The sequence below is a fragment of the Mustela putorius genome, unplaced genomic scaffold, assembly GCF_011764305.1.
Source record: "Mustela putorius furo isolate JIRA1106 unplaced genomic scaffold, ASM1176430v1.1 tig00000461_pilon_pilon_pilon, whole genome shotgun sequence".
NCBI classification, from domain to species: domain Eukaryota; kingdom Metazoa; phylum Chordata; class Mammalia; order Carnivora; family Mustelidae; genus Mustela; species Mustela putorius.
In genome coordinates, this window is record NW_025421390.1 from 2,914,140 (window position 1) to 2,935,730 (window position 21,591).

Consider the following 21,591-nt stretch of genomic DNA (forward strand, 5'->3'; position numbering starts at 1 on the left):
GAGGGCCCAAGATGGAGCCTTTTTCTGTAATTCAGAGAAGAGAATGCATCATGACTAATTCAGTGGTACTTTTATCATATACATAGTGGTCAGTACCTGTTGCTGATTGACCTAAGCCATCTGGCTATTTTACATGCGTATGGTTCTTTTGGGTGAGTAGGAAGCCTTTTAACTATTAGAGGTAGGTGAAGTAACAGGTATTTTTTCCTTAGAAATTTTACTACCAGTGAGTTATGTTATAATAAAAGAAGCTTTAGAATTCTGCCACTTATACAAACATGTGGCAAGCAGTTACCACCTTGCAATAGAACTTGAACTATAAGCATATACCACAAAGAACTGATTAGGACTAGGTGACAAAATCTAAGAAAGGGTGATATATAGGATCAAAGGGAGGCATAGATTCAAAAACTTCCCTGAAGACAGACTGCTGGACTTGCCAGATTCTTAAACTGCAAATAGACAAAAATCAGGCACATGTACAGTATTCCTAGTCAATCTATATATCTTGCACAGTTTCATTTCAGCAATAAAAAAGTTATTTCCAACATCTCTTATACTAATTAACAAACCATTGTCTAAATTCAGATGTTGATATTCGAAGCACTTACTTAACGGGGAGCTAACGTCTGATATGAATGCTTCACATGCTACTAACTTACTTTGAAGTGTGGAGTCCTAATTTAGGGAACTTTCAGAGTTGACACACCACTTCTATTGATGCTGAAGTTTTTGTTTTTTTTTTTTTTAAGATTTATTTATTTGACAGAGAGAGATCACAAGTAGGCAGAGAGGCAGGCAGAGAGAGAGAGGAGGAGGAAGCAGGCTCCCCACCAAGGAGAGAGCCCTATGCGGGGCTTGATCCCAGGACCCTGGGATCATGACCTGAGCTGAAGGCAGAGGCTTTAACCCTCTGAGCCACCCAGGCACCCCGATGCTGAAATATTTTAATGTGAATTACAGTATAGCGTTAATTGATCATATTTTGTAAGGGATATGTTGCCTAGATCTTTTTTTGTTGTGTGCCTATCATCTTATTAACAGTTCATAAATAATTAAGTATAGTAGTTATTGCAATGAAAATATTTTTCCTTCTCAGTTCTAGTAACAGTTTGATTAGATATTCATATAGGCAAATTTTATCTGTAGTGCAGTTCTAATCTTCAAGTAAATCAAGACAGTTTAGAGTTATCAAAATAACATTGGTATTTGAAAATTGCTCAACATTTATTACCATTCTACATGATGAATTTATACACGAAGCAGTCTGTATATTCATCATATTAAAGTCAAAACACAGCAACATAGAATTAGATTCAAGGTTGAACCCTACTAGTGATAATAGTTTTATCAGTGCATCATTTCTTCACATTAAATGAATGCTACTAATTTGAATTTTGTTTGGCAGTTTTGTTTACATTTAATATATATATTTAAGCATAAGCTAAATCTAGGTTAATATTTCAGTATATTTAACAAACTTTGTAATTTGATTTTCATGGGATTTTTTTTTCTAAAAAGAGAATTAATTTATCATTGCCATTTACAAAAACTTGATAGAGATACCATAACAAAAGAATTATTAAATAAAATAGTACCATACTGAATCTGGCAATATATTAAAATAATAATATACCACAACCATGTAATGTTTATGTAGCCTTTAATCCAAAAATTTAAGGATTTTACCATACTTGTATGTGTAATAAGATAATCCATCCTATCAGTACATCAAGGGGAGGGAGGCTGTCTGATCATTTTAGTCATTCCTGGTAAGACCGGGCCTGATAGAGCCTCACTGTAAACTTAGAAGGACTCTGCCTTTTGATGCAAAATATCTATCCCAAATTTATATCCCTTTTCATGTGGTTTCAAGGCCATTACAATTAAGTCTTTTCCTTTTTTTTTTTTTTAAAGATTTTATTTATTTATTTGACAGAGATGACAGGCAGAGAGGTGGGAGGGAGGAGCAGGCTTACTGCTGAGCAAAGAGCCCAATGCGGGGCTCGATCACAGGACCCTGAGATCAGGACCTAAGCCAAAGGTAGAAGCTTAACCCACTGAGCCACCCAGGTGCCCCAAGTCTTTTACTTTTTGAAAACATGAATCATTTGAGATAGATTTCATCAGTTGCAAATGTCAAAAACCAACTCTGGCCAATGTAAGCAAAACCATAATTTATTGGAAGAATATAGGTAGTTCATAAAATGAGTGGGGACACCTGAGAACTGGGACTAGAGCAACTCCAGGATGTAAGTATTATTCACTATCTTGTCCAGATATTTCCTTTGGAAATTAATGTGCTGCCTCTCTTTTTCCTCTTTTTTTTTCCTTTCCATTTTGCTCAAGGTTCAGAGTCATGGGGGCAAAAGCTCTACTAGCATGATTTCAGTCTCGTGCCCTATTCAAAACTAGGAGAGAATGAGATACTTTAATAGGAGTTTGATCAAGGCAATCCACAGGAGAAGGTATATAATTCCCCAGAGATACCTGGGTGCAGTTAGACAAGGGGAATGGATGCTAGGCAGCCAAGCCCTACCTTCAGCTCCCCCCAAATTAAAAAACTCCCCACAAGATTAACCAACAGATATCCAGTAAAATAGACAGGAGTTTTGGCTTTTTAAATTCCCATGGTTCATTTAAAGTCTAAAACTGACCAGTCCTCAATCCTTAACAATGAATTACTTCCAGAAAATTCTATATATTAAATGCCTTAGACCTTAATTTTTTTATTGTGTTATGTTAGTGATCATACAGTACATCATTAGTTTTGGATGTTGTGTTCCATGATTCATTGTTTGCATATAATACCCAGTGCTCTACGATTTGCATCAACATGGATAGAACTGGGGGGGGATTATGCTAAGTGAAATAAGTCAAGCCTTAGACCTTAATTTATCTACTAGCAGTATCAATATTCAGTACTTATGTGTTCTTTATTTTTCCTTTTAGACAATGAGAAGACACCGGAATGAAGTGACAGTTGAACTGCGAAAGGTAAGGGTGATTGCATTTAACAGAAAGTAATTAGGAGGTTTTTCTGATTTTAAAATTCTGTATAACTTGAATAATGAAAATACTATAGCAAATTAGTGGTCATCCCTAAACCACACAGCATGAAAATGTATCATTAAATAGTTAAAATGGTATTTACTTATAATAGCTTTCATTTATTGAGGTATTGTGTGAAGTATTTTAGTGCCTGCATTGAAATTCTCAGATCTGGTGAAATTAGATACTCTTCTGTTTCGTTTTTACTTTTTTTCTCAAGATCCTCTCTTTCTTTGGGCCGTGTGCTAGACAGGATTCCTCTACCTTTTTCATGTAAAAGTTACACATACTTGTTAAAGATACTTTAGAAAAATAGAAGTAAAATAACCTTTTATCTTACCAGTTAAATGAAACTGCTGTTAAAAATTGCATTTTCTTCTTTTTATTTTTATTTTTTTGAGGACTTTAGAATGAACCTTCATAAGATTGTGTATTCATGCAAGCTCATTTTATTTGAAGCTAGTATTTTAATTCCCAATCAAGAAAGTATACATAACTAACTCTCTATATTACATGTACATTAAAAAAATAGACTTTAAAATTTATTTCTAAATCTTTGTGTTCATCTTAGATTAGCTTCTTTTCTTGATCTTAATTCACTCCTGAAATTTCTATATTAAATTACCATCTTGAAACTTTTCAATTTTGGAGAAAAGAAAGGTCTCGATTCTGAGAGTAACACACTCCCAGTTACTAAAACTATAAATAGACCTGTGCATTTATTTATTTAATAAGTGTTTATTAAATACCCACTTTGGGTCATGAATTTTTACTCAGCATCAATATTAAGCTCATTGGTATCGTATATAGTTCCTGAAATTCATTTTCCTAACTCCCTATGCGGCCTACCCCCCAGTCTTTAGTAGAATTGAAAACTGCTTGCTAATTCCAGTGTTCCTGCAACTTAAATTCTTCAGAGATACTTACAGATTAACAACGGTGATTTGGCCATCATATTTTCAAGTTTTTTCAGATCCTTGTTTCATCTGGACCAGAGAAGTAAACTAAGCCTTAATTTAATAAAGAGAGTGAGGTGAGCTCCTTGCCAATCTTGACACTTCAGACCTAGCTTCTTTTTTTTTTTTTTTTTTTTTTTGCTTTTTAACTTTTTATTAGCTTTATTAACTTTTTATTAGCTTTTTATTATTTATCCCTAAACCACACAGCATAAAAATGTATCATTAAATAGTTAAAATGGTATTTACTTATAACATGTATAGAAAAAGGTCATCACATCTAAGCGTACAGCTTGATGAATTTTCACAAAGTGAGCACATCTGTGTAATAAGCTCCTAGGTCAAGAAAGAGAACATTACCTGTATTCCAAGGCTCTTTCCTAGTTATCCTTTCCCCCAAGGGTAAGCATTATCTTGATTTTTTAATATTATAGATTATTTTGCATAGTTTGAACCTTATATAAATAGAATAGTTAAGTGTTCTTTTATGACTAGTTTTTCATTTGTCATGTAAAGATCATTCTCCTCAATAGAGACAGTAGTAGTAAAACATCCATTAACACTATACCAACTATCCCCAGATGTGAGCCTTTATTTTCCCTTAAATTGTCATGCTTGGAAAACAACTCTAAAACTTTGTATTGGTCCTGGTATCATTCAGAATCCTCCTCTTATTTTAAGCTTTTTAGCTCTTCTAATATGCTTATAAATACAAGCTATTCATTTGTATTTATATTTGGCTGTTTGTTCCTCCTTCTGTAGTTGTGCTGTCTTCTGGACTTAATTTATATAATTAAATTTCTTGCTTGTCAGAATGCATCTTTTTAAATATCCATTTTGGTTACCTTAGACTCCTCTTATCTCTTCTTTTTCTCTGTAGATAACATTATTTCCTTTTCAGTCACCAGAGTTAACTCCTAGAAATCTTTACAGAAGGACCAAAAATGAAATTAACTAAAGAAATCTCAAGAAATTTCTTACTTCACATTTCAGAATTCCCTGGCTAAGCAGCAGAATGTGAACCGTTCCTGAAACAAATCCTAAACTTCAGGCAAAGCTTAATTGATTTTGGTGATTCTACAGAGGTGTGGAGAGCCCTCCAGGAAAAGATTCCTTTTTATAGCCAGTGTCTGTCTCTACTTCTAGTCTTTCTTTTTCTATAGCTCCATTGAGGAGAAAATCACAGCGTTGTTGTTTCTGACATTGAGATTCTTGAAAAATACAAGAAAGCTAGTTTCCCGTGATTCACAGATGAGCTCTACCATTTGCATTAGATTGTAATATTTTAAAGTGAGGGTGATAATCACACTCCCCTACCCCAGGTACTCTCCAGTCTCTCTCCCAGACTATCCCTAAATGCCTAGTCAAATTCTGGACCAAGAGTTAGTACTTGCTAAATGCCAATATTCAAGAATGAAATTGATTATGATATCTTAAAATTTTCTATATATTTAAATCATTTATTGAACTTCTAAAAAATCATTTATTGAATTTTTAATACAAATACTATAGATACAAAGCAGTACTATCTGAAAGTCTTAATCTGTGACAAATTAGGGAGCTTGTGTTAAAATATTAAACAAGGAGCTTCTTCCTGTACCAAAAAATCCTTCTGCCTAAATACATAAATAATGGAACTAAATGTGTTTAGTTTGTAGTTATTTCTGGCACAGGCTCCATATCTTGTAGCAGACCTGTAACAAATTGAGAAGTTTTAGCCAGTCCTTGGATCATATTTTGAATAACACTGATAATGCTCTGTCTAATTGAGAGTGAGATCTAATTATTAATATATACTGTTTTTACTAGCCTCACATTCTTTTTTTTTTTTTAACTTTTTTGCCTTCTTTTACCTCTTTGATATCTTACTTTCCTATTTAAGTGGGTACTAATACATTGGCACTTACACAGAAGTCTGTACTTCTGTTTTATATCATATTGTAAACAGAGTTACATAAGAGTTAAATAACTTTTCTAAAATCACATAGCTGATAAATGATAGCTGAGCGCTTAATCATTATCCTATAATGCCTCTCAAAGTAAATGTTTGTTGAGTGAATAATACCTCATGAGTTGAAAATCAGTCCAAAACTTTATCACTGGCATTTTAAACTTTAGCACGTTATATTAAACTTTATATAATCTTCTCTTGGTGATTGATCAGTCAGATATTCCATTAGGATTTTATTGTCATTAGATCTGGGGGTAGGACTGCTTAAGTTCTTACATAATGAAAAACACCACAAAAATGCCCTACTTGACTAATCAGATACAGTATAATTCTTTTAATTGTTTGTACTTTTAGTAAAAATTTTTTTTTTTGAAGATTTTATTTATTTGTTTGACAGAGACACTGTGAGAGAAGGAACACAAGCAGGGGGAGTGGGAGAGGTAGAAGCAGGCTTTTTGCTGAGCAAGGAGCCTGCCTGACGCAGGGTTCAATCCCAGGACCCTGGGACCATGACCTAAGCCGAAGGCAGACGCTTAACGACTGAGCTGCCCAGGCGCCCCTAGTAAAATATCTTTTTAAAAATAGCTTGAATTGTTTTATGTCAACAAGATAATAAAGTTCATATGATCATATCGATTAATACAGAAACAAAAACCAGCACTCATTCCTGATAAAACTCTTAATCAATTACAAATAGAACTTGCTCAACTTGATAAAGAACATCTGCAAAAAAACCTATAGCTAACATCATACTTAATGGTGAAAACTGAATGCTTCCCCCCTAAGATCTAAGAACAAGGCAAGGATGTCTACCCTTATTGCTCTTACTTAGTAGAGTTCTGGCAATTCTAGCCAGTGCCATAAAAGACAGGAAAAGAAAATAAAAGACATCAGTTTAAAAAGGAAAAAATAAAACTGCCCCTGTTTCTAGATGACATGATAGTCTATATAGAAAAATCTGAGGAATCTACTACAGAAAGTTTCCTTGAATTAATAAGTGAGTTCAGCAAGATCACAGATTATAGGAGTAACATATAAAAGTCAGTGGCTTATATATGTTAACAGTGAACATGCAGAAATCAAAATTATGAATATAATACTATTTTTTTAAGATTTTATTTATTGATTTTAATTTCTTTAAATTCAGTTAATTAACATATAATGTATTATTGGTTTTAGAGGTACAGCTCTGTGATTTATCAGTCTTAGATAATACCCAGTGCTCATTACATCACATGCCCTCCTTAATGTCTATCATCCAGTTACCCCATCTCCCCACCTCCTTACCCTCCAGCAACTCTCAGTTTCTTTCTTATGATTAAGAGTCTCTTATGGTTTGTCTCCTTCTCTGGTTTCATCTTGTTTTATTTTTTTCCCCCTCCTCCCCTATGATCCTCTGTTTTGTTTGTTTGTTTGTTTGTTTCTTTAAAAAAGACAAGGATATCATATATCCTGGTTTTTTTTTTTTAAAGCTTTTATTTATTTATTTATTTGTCAGAGAGAGAGAGATAAAGAGCACATAAGCGGGCAGAGAGAAAAGCAGGCTCCCTGCCGAGCAAGGAGCCTGATGCGGAACTCGTTCCCAGGACCCTGGGATTATGACCTGAGCTGAAGGTAGTGGCTTAACCAACTGAGCCTCTCTGTTTTGTTTTTTAAATTCCACATATGAGTGAGATCATATGATGATTGTCTTTCTCCGATTGACTTAATTCACTTAGCATAATACCCTGTTATTCCATCCATGTTTCAAATGGCAAGATTTCTTTTTTCTTTTTGATGGCTGAGTAATATCTGGGCCTTTTCCATAGTTTCACTATTGTGGACATTGCTGCTGTAAACATTCAGGTCCATGTGCCACTTCAGATCACTACATTTGTATCTTTGGGGTAAATACCCAGGAGTGCAGTTCCTGGGTTGTAGGGTAGCTCTATTTTCAACTTTTTGAGGAACCTCCATACTGCTTTCCAGAATGGCTGTAACAGCTTGCATTCCCACCAACAGTGTAAGAGGGTTCCCCTTTCTCCACATCCTTGCCAACATCTTTCGTTTCCTGACTTGTTAATTTTAGCCATTCTGACTGGTGTGAGGTGGTATCTCACTGTGGTTTTGATTTGCATTTCCCTGATGCCAAGTGGTATGGAACGTTTTTTCACCTGTCTGTTGGTCATTTGTATGTCTTCTTTGGAGAAATGTTTGTTCATGTCTTCATCCCATTTCTTGATTGGATTACTTGTTCTTTGAGTGTTGAGTTTGATAAATTCTTTATAGATTTTGGATACTAGCCCTTTATCGATATGTCATTTTCTCCCATTCTGTCAGTTGTGTTTGGTTTTGTTGGCTGTTTCCTTTCCTGTGCAAAAGCATTTTATCTTGAAAAGTCCCAGTAGTTAATTTTTGCCTTTTTTCCCTTGCCTTTGGAGAATTGTCTAGCAAGAAGTTGCTATGACCAATTCATAGAGGTTGCTGCCTGTGTTGTCTTCTAAGATTTTGATGGATTCCTGTCTCACATTTAGGTCTTTCATCCATTTTGAGATTATCTTTGTGTATGGTGTGAGGAAATGGTTCAGTTTCATTCTTCTGCATGTGGCTGTCCAATTTTTCCCAGCACCATTTATTGAAGAGACTGTCCTTTTTCCATTGGATATTCTTTACTGCTTTGTCGAAGTTTAGTTGACCATAGGGATGAAGGTTCATTTTGGGGTTTTCTATTCTGTTCCATTGATTTATATATCTGTTTTGTGCCAGTACCATACTGTTTTGGTGATTACAGCTTTATAATGGAGGTTGAAGTTCAGAATAATGACACCACAGTTTTGGTTTTCTTTTTCAACATTCCTTTGACTATTTGGGGTCTTTTCTGGTTCCATACAAATTTTACGATTATTTGTTCTAGCTCTGAGAAAAAAGTTGATGGTATTTTGATAGGGATTGCTTGAATGTGTAGATTGCTCTAGCATAGACATTTTAACAATATTTATTCTTCCAATCCGTGGGCATAGAGTGTTTTTCCATTTTATTGTATTTCTCAATTTCTTTCATGAGTGTTCTGTAGTTTTCTAAGTACAGATCCTTTTTTCTGGGGTCATTTTTGCCATTTTAGTATTTTTTTTCCTTTCATCATTTATTCTTCTCTGAGGGACAGAATGACAAGATGGAAAAATTCACATCAAAAAAGAGAAGAAGAGGCAGTATTGACTGCCAGAGACCTAATCAGTATGGACATAAGTAAGATGTCAGAATTAGAGTTCAGAATAACAATTACAAAGATACTAGCTGGGCTTGAAAAAACATGGAAAACACTAGAGAATCCCTTTCTGGAGAAATAAAAACTAAAATCTAACCAAGTTGAAATCAGAAAGGCTGTTAATGAAATGCAACCAAAATGGAAGCCTAACTGCTAAGATAAATGAAGCAAAAGAGAGAATTATTGATATAGAAGACAAAATGATGGAGAATAAAGAAGCTGAGAAAAAGATAAACAATTACTGAATCACAGGGTGGGGGGTGGGAATTTGAGAGATAAGTGATACCATCAAGGGGAACAGTATTAGAATAATTCAGATCCCAGAAGAAGAGGAAAGTGGGGGGGGGGCAGGAGGTATATTGGAGCAAATTATAGTGAAGAACTTCCCTTATCTGGGGAAGGAAACAAGTATCCAAGTCCAGAAGCCACAGAGAACCCCCCTCAAAATCAATAAAAATAGGTCATCACCCTGGCATAAAATAGTGAAACTTGCAAATTCAGAAACAAGGAGAAAATCCTGAAAGTAGTTCAGACAAGAGGTCTATAACCTACAAAGATAGAAACATTAGGTTGGCAGCAGACCTATCCACAGAGACATGGCAGGCGGAAAGAACTGGCATTATATATTCAGGGTGCTAAATGAAAAAAATACGCAGCCAAGTATACATTATCCAGCTAGTGTGTCTTTCAAAATAGAAGGAGTGATAAAAATCTTCCAGGACAAACAACCTAAAAGAATTTGTGATCACCAAACCAGCCATACAGGAAATATTAAAGGGGATCCTTTAAACAAAGAAAGAGCCCAAAAGTAACATAGACCAGAATGGAACAGAGACAATCTACAGAAACAGTCACTTTACAGGTAATACAATGGCACTAAAGTCTTATCTTTCAGTAGTTACTCTGTAAATGGGCTAAATGGCCCACTCAAAAGACATGGGATTTAGATTGGATGAAAAAGCAAGACCCATCGATATGCTGTCTACCAGAGACTCATTTTAGACCCAAATCCAAATATAAAGTGAGGGGATGGAAAAACATTTATCATGCTAATAGATATCAAAGGAAAACTGGCAGTGGCAATCTTTATATCCAACAGGTTAGATTTTGAACCAGACTATAATAAGAGATGAAGAAGGATACTCTATCATAAAGGGTCTATCCAACAAGAAGAACTAACAATTGTAAATATTTATGTCTCTAACATAGGAACAGACAATTATGTAAGCCAGGTAATAATAAAAATCAAAGAAACACATTGACAATAATACAGTAATAGTAGGGGAGTTTAGCACCCCACTCACAGTGATGGACAGATCATCTAAGCAGAAGATCAACAAGGAAATAAGGGCTTTGAATGTCACACTGGACCAGATGGACTTCACAGATATATTCAGAGTATTCCATCCCAAAGCAACAGAATACATATTCTTCTTCAGTGCACATGGAACGTTCTTGAGAATAGATCACATACTGGGTCACAAATCAGGTCTCAGCTGATATCAGAAGACTGAGATCAATCTGTACATATTTTAGAACCATGATGCTTTGAAACTAATTCAGTCACAAGAGGAAATTTGGAAAGAGCTCAAATACATGGATACATGGAGTTTAAAGAGCATCCTACTAAGGAATGAATGGGTCAACCAGGAAATTACAGAACAATTTAAAAAATTCGTGAAAACACAACTGTTCAAAACCTATGGGATGCAGAAAAATGAAGTCTTAAGAGGGAAGTATATAGCAGTATAAGCCTTTCTCAAGAAACAAGAAAGTTCTCAAATATGCAGTCTCACCTTACAACTAAAGGAGCTGGAGAAGGAACAGCAAATAAAGTCTGAACCCAGCAGAACTCAGAAAGATTAGAGCAGAAATCAATTAAACAGAAACCAAAAAAACAGAACAGTGTAGGAGCTGATTCTTTGAAAGAATTAGTAAGATCAATAAACCCCTGGCCAGATTTGAAAGAATTAGTAAGATCAATAAACCCCTGGCCAGATTTATCAAAAAGAAAAGAGAAAAGACCCAAATAAATGAAATGATGGATAAAAGAGGAGAGATCACAACCAACACTGAAGAAATAGTTAAAGGAAAATATTATGAGCAAAGCCACTAAATTAGGCAATCTGGAAGAAATGGAAGCATTCCTGGAGATGTATAAACTACCAAAACTGAAACAGGAGGAAATAAAAAAAACCTGAACAGACCCATAACAAGCAAGGAAATTGAAGCACTAATCAAAAATATCCCAGCAAGCAAAAGCCCAGGGCCAAATGGCTTCCCAGGGGAATTCTACCAAACCTTTAAAAAAGAACTAATACCTACTCTTCTGAAGCTGTTTTTAAAACATGGGAAAGGAAGGAAAACTTCTAAACTCTTTTTATGAGGCCAGCATTACCTTGATCCCAAAACCAGACAAAGACCCCACCCACAGGATTATAGACCAATATCCCTGATGAACATGGATACAGAAATTCTCACCACGATACTAGCGTGGCTCAACCTCATGATCTGAGCCCAAATCAAGAGTCAGAGACTTAACTATCTGATTTACCCATGTGCCCCCAGACAAGCTTATTTTTAAATGTTTATGGAAAGGCACAGGCTCTAGAATACCTAAAACAGTCCTGACAGAGAATAAAAACAGGAGCAATTGCTCCAGCCAATATTAAGGCTTATGAGATAGCTACAGCAATGAATACTACATGATATTGGCTAAAGGATGGACACATTTCTCAATGTAACAGAAGATGGAACCCAGAAATAAACCCACACAGATACACCCAAATTTCTTTTGGCAAAACTAAATCAATGGCAGAAGAATAACTTCTTTAGCAAATGATACTAGAGCAATTGGGAATTCATAGGCAAAAATAAATAACCTCAACCTCATTCTCACACCTATACAAATACATAAAATGGATCCTAGACTTAAATGTAAAAGATAAAACTATAAACGTTTAGGAAAAAAATGGAGGAAATTTTTCAGGAACCAGAGCCAGGCAAATGGTTCATACAGTTGACCACAAAAGCATAATCCATAAAAAGAAAGTTGGAACTTAATAAATAAAAATTTATTCTGTGAAAGCTCATATGAAAGGATGAAAATACAAGCTGGAAATAAAGAAGAAAACCACACATCCAATATAGGGCTAGTATCTATAATGAACTCTTAAAGGTTAACAGTAAAAACAAACAAACCCGATTTTAAAAATGGGCAAGGATGAGAAGTGACGTTTCATTGAATGAAGTATACAGATAGCACTTATTGTGATTATGATTATTAATACATTATTAGCCATCAGAGAAATATGGATTAAAACCTACTACGCATCTGTTAGAATGGCTGAAATAAAAAAACAGTTAACATGAAATGCTAGTGAGGATGTAGAGAAATTGGATCACTCATATGTTGCTGATGGGAATGTGGAATGGTACAGTCACTCTGGAAAACATGTTGCTAATAAACAGCCTACCGGCTAAACTCCTACTCATTTATCTCAGAGATATGAGAACTGGTGTTCATACAAAATCTGTACTTGAATGTTCATAACAACTTTATTTTGGAATAGCTAAAACCTAGAAACAATCTAGATGGTTAAACTTTAGTAGGTCTTTGCCATGAAATACCACTCAGCAATTTAAAGGAACCAACTATATATTTTTTTAAAGATTTTATTTATTTATTTGATAGACAGAAATCACAAGTAGGCAGAGAGGCAGAGAGAGAGAGAGAGGGAGAGAGAGAGGAGGAAGCAGGCTCCCTGCTGAGCAGAGAGCCCGATGCAGAGCTCAATCCCAGGACCCTGGGATCATGACCAGAGCCGAAGGCAGAGGTTTTAACCCACTGAGCCATCCAGGCGCCCCTAAAAAGGAACCAACTATTGATAGAAGCAACAACTTAATGTGAATTTCTTGGGAATTATGCTGGGCAAAAGAAAGCCCATCACAAAAAGATTATATACTGTGTGATTCCATTTATGTAACATTTTTAAAATGATAAAATTTTAGAAATGAAGGACTGGGGGTGCCTGGGTGGCTCAATGGGCTAAAGCCTCTGCCTTCGGCTCGGGTCATGATCCTGGGGTTCTGGGATCGAGCCCTGCATCGGGCTCTCTGCTCGGCAGGGAGCCTGCTTCTCCCTCTTTCTCTGCCTGCCTCTCTGCCTACTTGTGATCTCTGTCTGTCAAATAAATAAATAAAAATATTTTTCAAAAAATTTAAAAAAGAAATGAAGGACTGATTAGTGGTTGCAAGGGTTAGATTCAGGGACAGGGAGGAGACAACGGGGAGGTTGTTTGCTTAAAAAGGGGCAACAGAAGGGCATCTTCAGTTTTTGGAACTGTTCTGTATTTTGAGTATAATGGTGGATACATGAATCTGTGCATGTGATAAAATTGTATAGAATTAATAGACATAAACTTTCATACAGTGAATGTAAATAAGACAGGAAATCTGAATAAGATCAGTGCGTTATATCAATGTCAGTGTCTTCATTGTGATATTATACTAAGGTTTGGCAAAATGTTAATTAAGAGAATCTGGACTAGGGGTACCAGGGTGGCTCAGTTCATTAAGCATCAGCCTTTAGGTCAGGTCATGATCCCAAGGTCCTGGGATTGAACCCTGAATCAGGCTCTCTGATCAGCAGGGAGTTGATTCTGCCTCTTTCCCCGATTAAGCTCACATGTACTTGCATGCTCGCTCTCTCTCTCTCTCTCTCTCTCTCCCTCCCTCCCCATCCCTCTTAAATAAATAAATAAAATCTTTTTTTCTTTTTTTAAGAGATGTGATTTATATATACAGTGGAATATTATTCAGCCATAAAGAAGATTGAAATCGGGCCCTGCATCGGGCTCTCTGTTCGGCGGGGAGTCTGCTTCCCTTCCTCTCTCTGCCTGCCTCTCTGCCTACTTATGATCTCTGTCTGTCAAATAAATAAATAAAATCTTAAAAAAAAAAAAAAAAGATTGAGATCTGGGGCACCTGGGTGGCTCAGTAGGTTAAAGCCTCTGCTTTGGGCTCAGGTCATGATCCCAGGATCCTGGAATCAAGTTCCATATCAGGTTCTCTGCTCAACAGGGAACCTGCTTCCCCCACCCCTCTCTGCCTACCTGTGATCTCTGTCAAATACATAAATAAAATCTTTTTTTTAAAAAAGGAAAGATTGAAATTTTCCCATTTGCAATGACATGAATGGAGGTAGGAGTATTAGGCTAATAAACAAAATAAGGGAAAGACAAATACCATATCATTTCACTCATATATGCAATTTAAGTAATAAAACAAGTGTGTAAAGGGAAAAAAGAGAGAGAGAAATCAAGAAACAAACTCTTACTAATTATAGAGAACTAACTGATGGTTACCAAGAGGGGAGAATTTGGGGGATTGGGTTAAATAGGTGACGGAGATTAAGGAGTGCACCTATTGTGATGAGTGGGTGTTTTATGGAGGTTTTGAATCACTTTATTGCACACCTGAAAGTAACACAATGCTGTATATTAAGAATTAAATAAAATTAAAATAAAAACATAAGAAAAAACTAATTCAGGGTTTCATTAATTGAAGTTTTGATTGATCAAGATTTTACTAATTGAAACTTTGATTGAGACAATTATAAATGTGAATGCAGTTATAAGAAATAATGCAAAAATCCTAGCCCAGGTTCTCTTTTTAAAAGATATTCTTTATTTATTTTGAGAGCGAGAAAGCAAGAGAGTATATAAGTGGGGAAAGGGACAGAGGGAGAGAAAGAATCCCAAGCAAACTCCACACTGAATGTGGAGCCCGACATGGGGCTCGATTTTACGACCCTGATATCATGACCCAACTTGAAATCAAGGGTCAGACACTTAACTCTACTGAGCTACATCTTCTTTATCTGTGTATCAGTTCATGGACACTTGGACTGCTTCCATATCTTGGCTATTGTAAATAATGGTGCAGGTAATCCCTTTGAATTAGTGTTTTTGTATTCTTCAAGTAAATACCCAGTAGTATGATTGCTAGATCATAGGGTAGCTCTATTTGTTTTCTTTTTTTTTTTATTAATTTTTTATTTTTTTAAACATATAATAAGGGTAACAAAAAACCATATAATAAGGGTAGCTCTATTTTTAACTTTTTTTTTTTAAGATTATTTATTTATTTATTTGACAGAGAGATCACAAGTAGTCAGAGAGAGAGAGGAGGAAGCAGGCTCCCTGCCAAGCAGAGAGTCCGATGCAGGACTCTATCCCAGGACCCTGATGAGATCATGACCTGAGCTGAAGGCAGAGACTTAACCCATTGAGCCACCCAGGCGCCCATTTTTAACTTTTTGAGGAACCTCCATACTGTTTTCCAGAATGGGTGCATTAGTTTGCATTCCCACCAACAGAGTAAGAGGGTTCCTTTTTTTCCTTTTCTTTCACATCCTCACCAACACTTGTTTCTTGTGTTTTTGATTTTAGCCATTCTGATGGGTATGAGACGATATGTCATTGTAGTTTCGATTTGCATTTCCCTGGTAATCAGTAATGATAGGCATCTTTTCATGTGTCTGTTGGCCATCTGTATGTCTTAGAGGAATGTCTGTTCATGTTTTCTGCCATTTTTTAGTTAGATTATTTTCTTTAGATACCCTATATCAGATATGCCATAAGCAAGTATCTTCTCCCATTCCATAGATTGACTTTTAGTCTTGATGATAATTTTCTTCACTGTGCAAAAGCTTTTTACTTTGATGCAGTACCAATAGTTTATTTATTTTTGCTTTTGTTTCCCTTGCCTCAGGAAACAAGTCTAGGAAAAGGTTGTTATAGCCAATGTTCAGAGCTTACTGCCTGTGCTCTCTTCTAGGATGTTTGTGGTTTCAGGTCTCACATTTAAGTCTCTAACCCATTTTGAATTTATTTTTATGTATGGTGATAGTGAAGAAAGTTATCCAGTTTCTTTCTTTTGCATGTTGCTTTCCAGTTTTCCGAAGGGCCATTTGTTGAAGAAACTGTCTTTTTCCTACTGGATATTCTTTTCTGCTTTGTCAAAGATTAATTGACCATTTAGTTGTGAGTTTACTTCTGGGTTTTCTCTTCTGTTCCATTCTATTTCTGTGCCCATACCATAGTGTTTTAATTACTAGAGCTTTATAATATAGCTTGAAGTCTAGAATATTGATGCCTCCAGCTTTGCTTTGCTTTTTCAAGATTATTTTGACTACTTGGAGTCTTTTGTGGTTCTATACAAGTTTTAGAATTGTTTGTTCTAGTTGTGTGAAAAATGCTATTGATATTTTAAAGGGATTGCATTAAATGTATAGATTGTTTTGGGTAGTATAGACATTTCCACAGCATTTGTTCTTCTAATCCTTGAGCATGGGATCTGTTTCCATTTCTTTGTGTCATTTTCAGTTTCTTTTATCAGTGTTTTATAGTTTTCAGTTTTTACTCTGAAAAATAAAAACCTAAGAAAAACTATAAAGAAGTTCTTTACTTCTTTAATTAGATTTATTCCTGGGTATCTTTTTATTTGGGGTGTAGTTGTAAATGATACTGTTTTCTTAGTTTGTCTTTCTGCTGCTTCATTATTGATATGTAGAGATGTAACAAATTTCTGTATACTGATTTTGTATTCTGTAACTTTACTGAGTTTATTAGTTCTAGCAGTTTTTTGGTAGAGTCGGGTTTTCTGTGTAGGGTATCATGTCATCTGTAAAGAGTGAAAGTTTTAATTCCTTACCAATTTGGATGCCCCTTTTAAAGAGAAGGAGTGGGGGAAGAGTAAGGGAAGAGGGAGAGAATATTAAACAGACTCCATACCTGGAGCTGGGGTTAATCTCACAACTCTGAGATCATGACCTGAGCTAAAATCAAGAGTCAGATGCTTAATTGTACTGAGCCACCCTGGTACACTACCTTTTATTTCTTTTTGTCTGATTGCTGAGGCTGGGACTGCAGTACTATGTTGAATGTAAGTGGTAAGAGTGGACATCTCTGTCTTGTTCCTTACCTTGGGGAAAAACCTCCCAGTTTTTTCCTATTAAGGATGATGTTAGTTGTGTGTTTTTCATATATGGACTTTATTATGTTGAGGTATGTTCCCTCTAAACCTACTTTGTTCGGGGTTTTTAATCACAAATGGATGTTACATTTTGTCAAATGCTTTTTCTGTATCTATTGAAATGATCATGTATAAAACCTTAAATTAGTAAAGAAGAATCTATTGAAATGATCATGTATAAAACCTTAAATTAGTAAAGAAGAATCCAAAAGAAAGCAGCTATTTAATAAGATTAGTTAAATGATTCTTCAGGAAAAATAATTTCTGTTATGTAGTCAGATTTTTACATGATTGGTGAATCAGTAGTGTTTTGGTTTAAAAAAAAATTTTTTTTTTAAGATTTTATTTATTTATTTGACACAGAGAGAGAGATCACAAGTAGGCAGAGAGGCAGTCAGAGAGAGGTGGGGAAGCAGGCTGCCTGCTGAGCAGAGAGCCTGATGCGGGGCTGGATCCCAGGACCCTGAGATCATGATCTGAGCTGAAGGCAGAGGCTTAACCCACTGAGCCACCCAGGTGCCCCTTAACTGACATTTTCTAGATATACAATTTAATTTAGGCTGGTTCTCTGTGTCCCCATACTCATCTGTGAAATAAGAGATTTTAATTTTATAGGAACTAAAACTAGATAAGACAACACAATGAGTATATTGCTTGATAAAAACAAATTTAATTATGTCATATTCAAAATGGGGCTGATCAATATCTGTTTTTTTTTTTTTTTTCATAACATGTTTAAGAAGTAATTGCTGACTTATTCCACAAATTTAGGTATAGAATATTCAGCCACTTTTTCAAGGTAAAGAGAAGTTTGGAAATGAAAAAGAACTTTATATAGAGGTCAATATACAGAATTTGTTAACTCAAAAAATATTAGGTTGAGTCTTAGAAATTACCCATAGTTAGCCTTCTTAACCTACAAGGTGTTAATTCTGTGTGGGTCAACCCTAATAGAAAACAGAAAGTCAAAAGAGATTGAATACATAGTTGGGTAATAGATTCATAACAGATTTTTAAAAGAACTTAAGAAATGGATCTAGTGTGTTTGTGTGTGTGTGTGTGTGTGTGTGTGTGTGTAGATAAAGTAGATGTTGAAACTAGGTTAGTTTCCATAACTTCTGTGCTCTCCTCCCACTTGACAAAAGAAAGAGATACCTTTTATAGATGCTGAATTTTTTGAAGTACAGTGTCCAGGAGAGTAAAAAGCTCTAGGTTGTTAAGAAAAGGGACTGTTTAATACTGGTTTTGATGAAACTTCCTTTAATGATTAGATCATCAGAAACCTGCCCAGGGATTATCTTTCCTTAGCTCATACATAGTTTTTGTTTTGTGAAGAATAAAGTTTGATGGGACGTCTGGGTGGCTCAGTCAGTTATGATCAGGTCATGATCTCAGGGTCCTGGGATTGAGTCCTGCATTGGGCTCTTTGCTCAGCGGGGAGACTGCTTCTTCCTATGCCCACCCCACCCCCCAAGCTTGTGCTCGTTCATGGGCTCTCTCTCTCTGACAAATAAATAAAATCTTGAAAATTTTTTCAAGATTTTATTTATTTATTTGACGGAGAGAGATCACAAGTAGGCAGAGAGGCAGGCAGAGAGAGAGAGAGAGAGAGGGAAGCAGGCTCCCCACTGAGCAGAGAGCCCGGTGTGGGACTCGATCCCAGGACCCTGAGATCATGACCTGAGCTGAAGGCAGCAGCTTAACCCACTGAGCCACCCAGGTGCCCCTTGAAAAAATTTTTTAAAAAAAGAATAAAGTATAATTTTCTGCCCTAAGATATTCTTGGCTTATTTTAGGATGCTATCAATTGAAATTTGGGAGTTATCACTTAATTTTTGATAAAAGAAACATTTTACTGTGAAGCTACAATAACTTTAAACTTGTATATGCTTAATAACATATGTCCAAATATATATAAAGCAAAAATTTAGTTAGAAGGCAGAATTTGTCAAAGACATAATCATTGTGGGAAATTTTCTTGTCGTTAATAAACACACCAATTAATAGGGGAAAGAAAAGTTAAATAACTTAATTTGCAAGTGTTGTTTAAAAACACATATAAAACCCAATGAAAAATAGTTTTGTGATAGTATAAAGCTATAATTTCCAAACTGTGTGCTGAGGTACCATGGGGCTCCGTGATGAAATCAGAGAGACATTTGGGATATTCTAAATTTTTAAGAGACACATAGCAACATTTGACATCTTTCAGATACCACAGAACTATTAGGTATTGAGGTAGTTCACAATTTAAATATTAGATCTCACTGCATTCCTTTTAATCACATATTTTGTTTAAGAGTGAAGTGAGATTTATTTTTTCTTTCAATTTATATACCCACAGCTCCCCATCCTTCACAGCCCTGCGACCCCCTGCCAATGACTATTAAGTTGTTTAGACCTGACTATTTGAATAAGAAAACTTAGGTATTTCTTTTGGCCTTTACTGTGGACTGAGAAGGTTCAGGAAATTCTGGTGTAAAGGAAATACCAGTTAATTTCACAGTGTTGTAGGGACTCTTTCTGATCGTCATACAATTAAATTAGAAGTCCAGGAATAAGATAATTACAAAAATCTCATAATTGTGAAAGAAAGAAAGTACTTCTGAATACGTTGAGCATCACAGAAATCCTAGTGGCCATTAGGATTACCTAGAAAGGAACAATAGTAAAAATATTACATGTCAGAACCTGTGGAATACAGTTTAAAATGTACTTCACAAGAGAAATTTACAGCAAGTAGAGATACAGAACAAAGAATAATAGTATTTAAAAGACATATTAATGCGTCTATAGCATAAGTTTTAAAAGATTCGTACATCATTTAGTTTTTGCTGCATAATAAACCACTCCAAAACCAAGTAGCTTAAAACAGTTGACATTTTAGTCAGCTAATAATTCTGTGGGTTGGCAGAGTGGTTCTACTGGTCTGGGCCAATTCAGCTGACTCTGCCAGGCTCCTTCATTCATCTCTGGTCAGTTGGTGGGTTAGCTGATGACTAGATGATCAAGGATGGTCTCACACAAGTTTCTGGCTTTTGGATAAGACCTTGGTTGTCTTCTATGTAGCCTCATCCTCCAGCTGGCTAGCACAGTGTTGTTCACGTGGTGGTTTTAGAATTTTAGAAGCAGCAAGAGAGGACATTCTTAGATGTGTAAGCACTTTTCAAGTTCATTTGATTAATGTCCCATTGCCAAACCCAGCCACACAGCCACACCTAGAATTAGTACAGGACCAAACTGTCCAGAGGCATGGGTATGGGAAGGGGAATTATAGCCATTTTTGCAAACAATCTACCACAGTTTGAATATAAACAGTTTTTTGCCAATAGATTTGAAAACTTAGCTGAAATGAACAATTTTCTAGTGGAAAAAAAGATTTACCCATTTAACTCAAGAAGAAATGAAAAACATGAAGAGATCTTAAAGTAAATTATATCAGTAGCGAAACATTTAACCTCTTCCAACCTAAGATAGAAAAGGTAATCTTGCTGATAGTTCTATCAGCAAACATTCAAAGAACAGATAATTTCAGTCTTATTAAATGATTGTAGAGAATGTAGGGAGATAACAATACCCAACCCATTTTGGGAGGCTAGCAAAGCCATGACTTCAAGAATGAGACCAAGACAGCATGAGAAAAGGTACTTGTAAGCCAGTTTCACTTATTAACATAGGTAAGAAAAAAAAATTGTAAATCAAATATTAGCAAATTAAGTCGAGTAGAGAATATCTTTTTAAAATTTGCAAGATTTATCCCAGGTCTTGTAATCATTTAACTTTTACACTGCAAGGTTATAAGTTTAACATTAAAAAGTCAGTTAATTTACCACATTTACAAATGAAAGAGGAAAATTACATGTCCATATCAATAGATGCAAAAGAAGTACAGTTTAATAAAATTAAGCACCTGTTTGTGGCTAAAAAGAAAAAGATCTTAACAAATTAGGAATAGAAATGCGATTCCTTACGAGGTGGGGGGTGGGAAAGACCGCAAGCATCATATATTATGATAAAATGCTATTCCTGTATTGGGCATCTGTGTATTTAGGAGGTTTTAGTTATATTTATGCTATTATATATTGTTATTGTGCCTGAAATATCTGGGGGAGTTGGAGAAATGGAGAGAGTACAATTTCTAAAAGGCCTTTGGAAGTTTAATTATTCAGACTCAAAAGGTTAAAGGAAAATAGAGAATAAAATGAGATAAAACCTTAGTGGAACATTTAAATAAATTCCAAAAAATGTTAGGATATAATAAATTTTAAGATTAACCCTTGTACAAATGACAAAGTACAATGCATAGATTTTTTTTTAGGTTTTGAAACAATTTCATACTTGCAGTTTGAAAT

At 35.4% G+C, this 21,591-nt stretch overlaps 1 protein-coding gene across 1 annotated transcript in view; it reads left to right on the forward strand.

Annotated features, from left to right (window-relative positions):
* The window catches only part of KPNA3 (karyopherin subunit alpha 3), a 100,117-nt gene that overhangs the window by 44,738 nt on the left and 33,788 nt on the right, over nucleotides 1–21,591 (forward strand). The window contains exon 2 of the mRNA XM_045080577.1: nucleotides 2,953–2,997. Coding sequence (XP_044936512.1) covers nucleotides 2,953–2,997 — 45 coding nt within the window. The remainder of the gene's footprint in view (nucleotides 1–2,952; nucleotides 2,998–21,591) is intronic.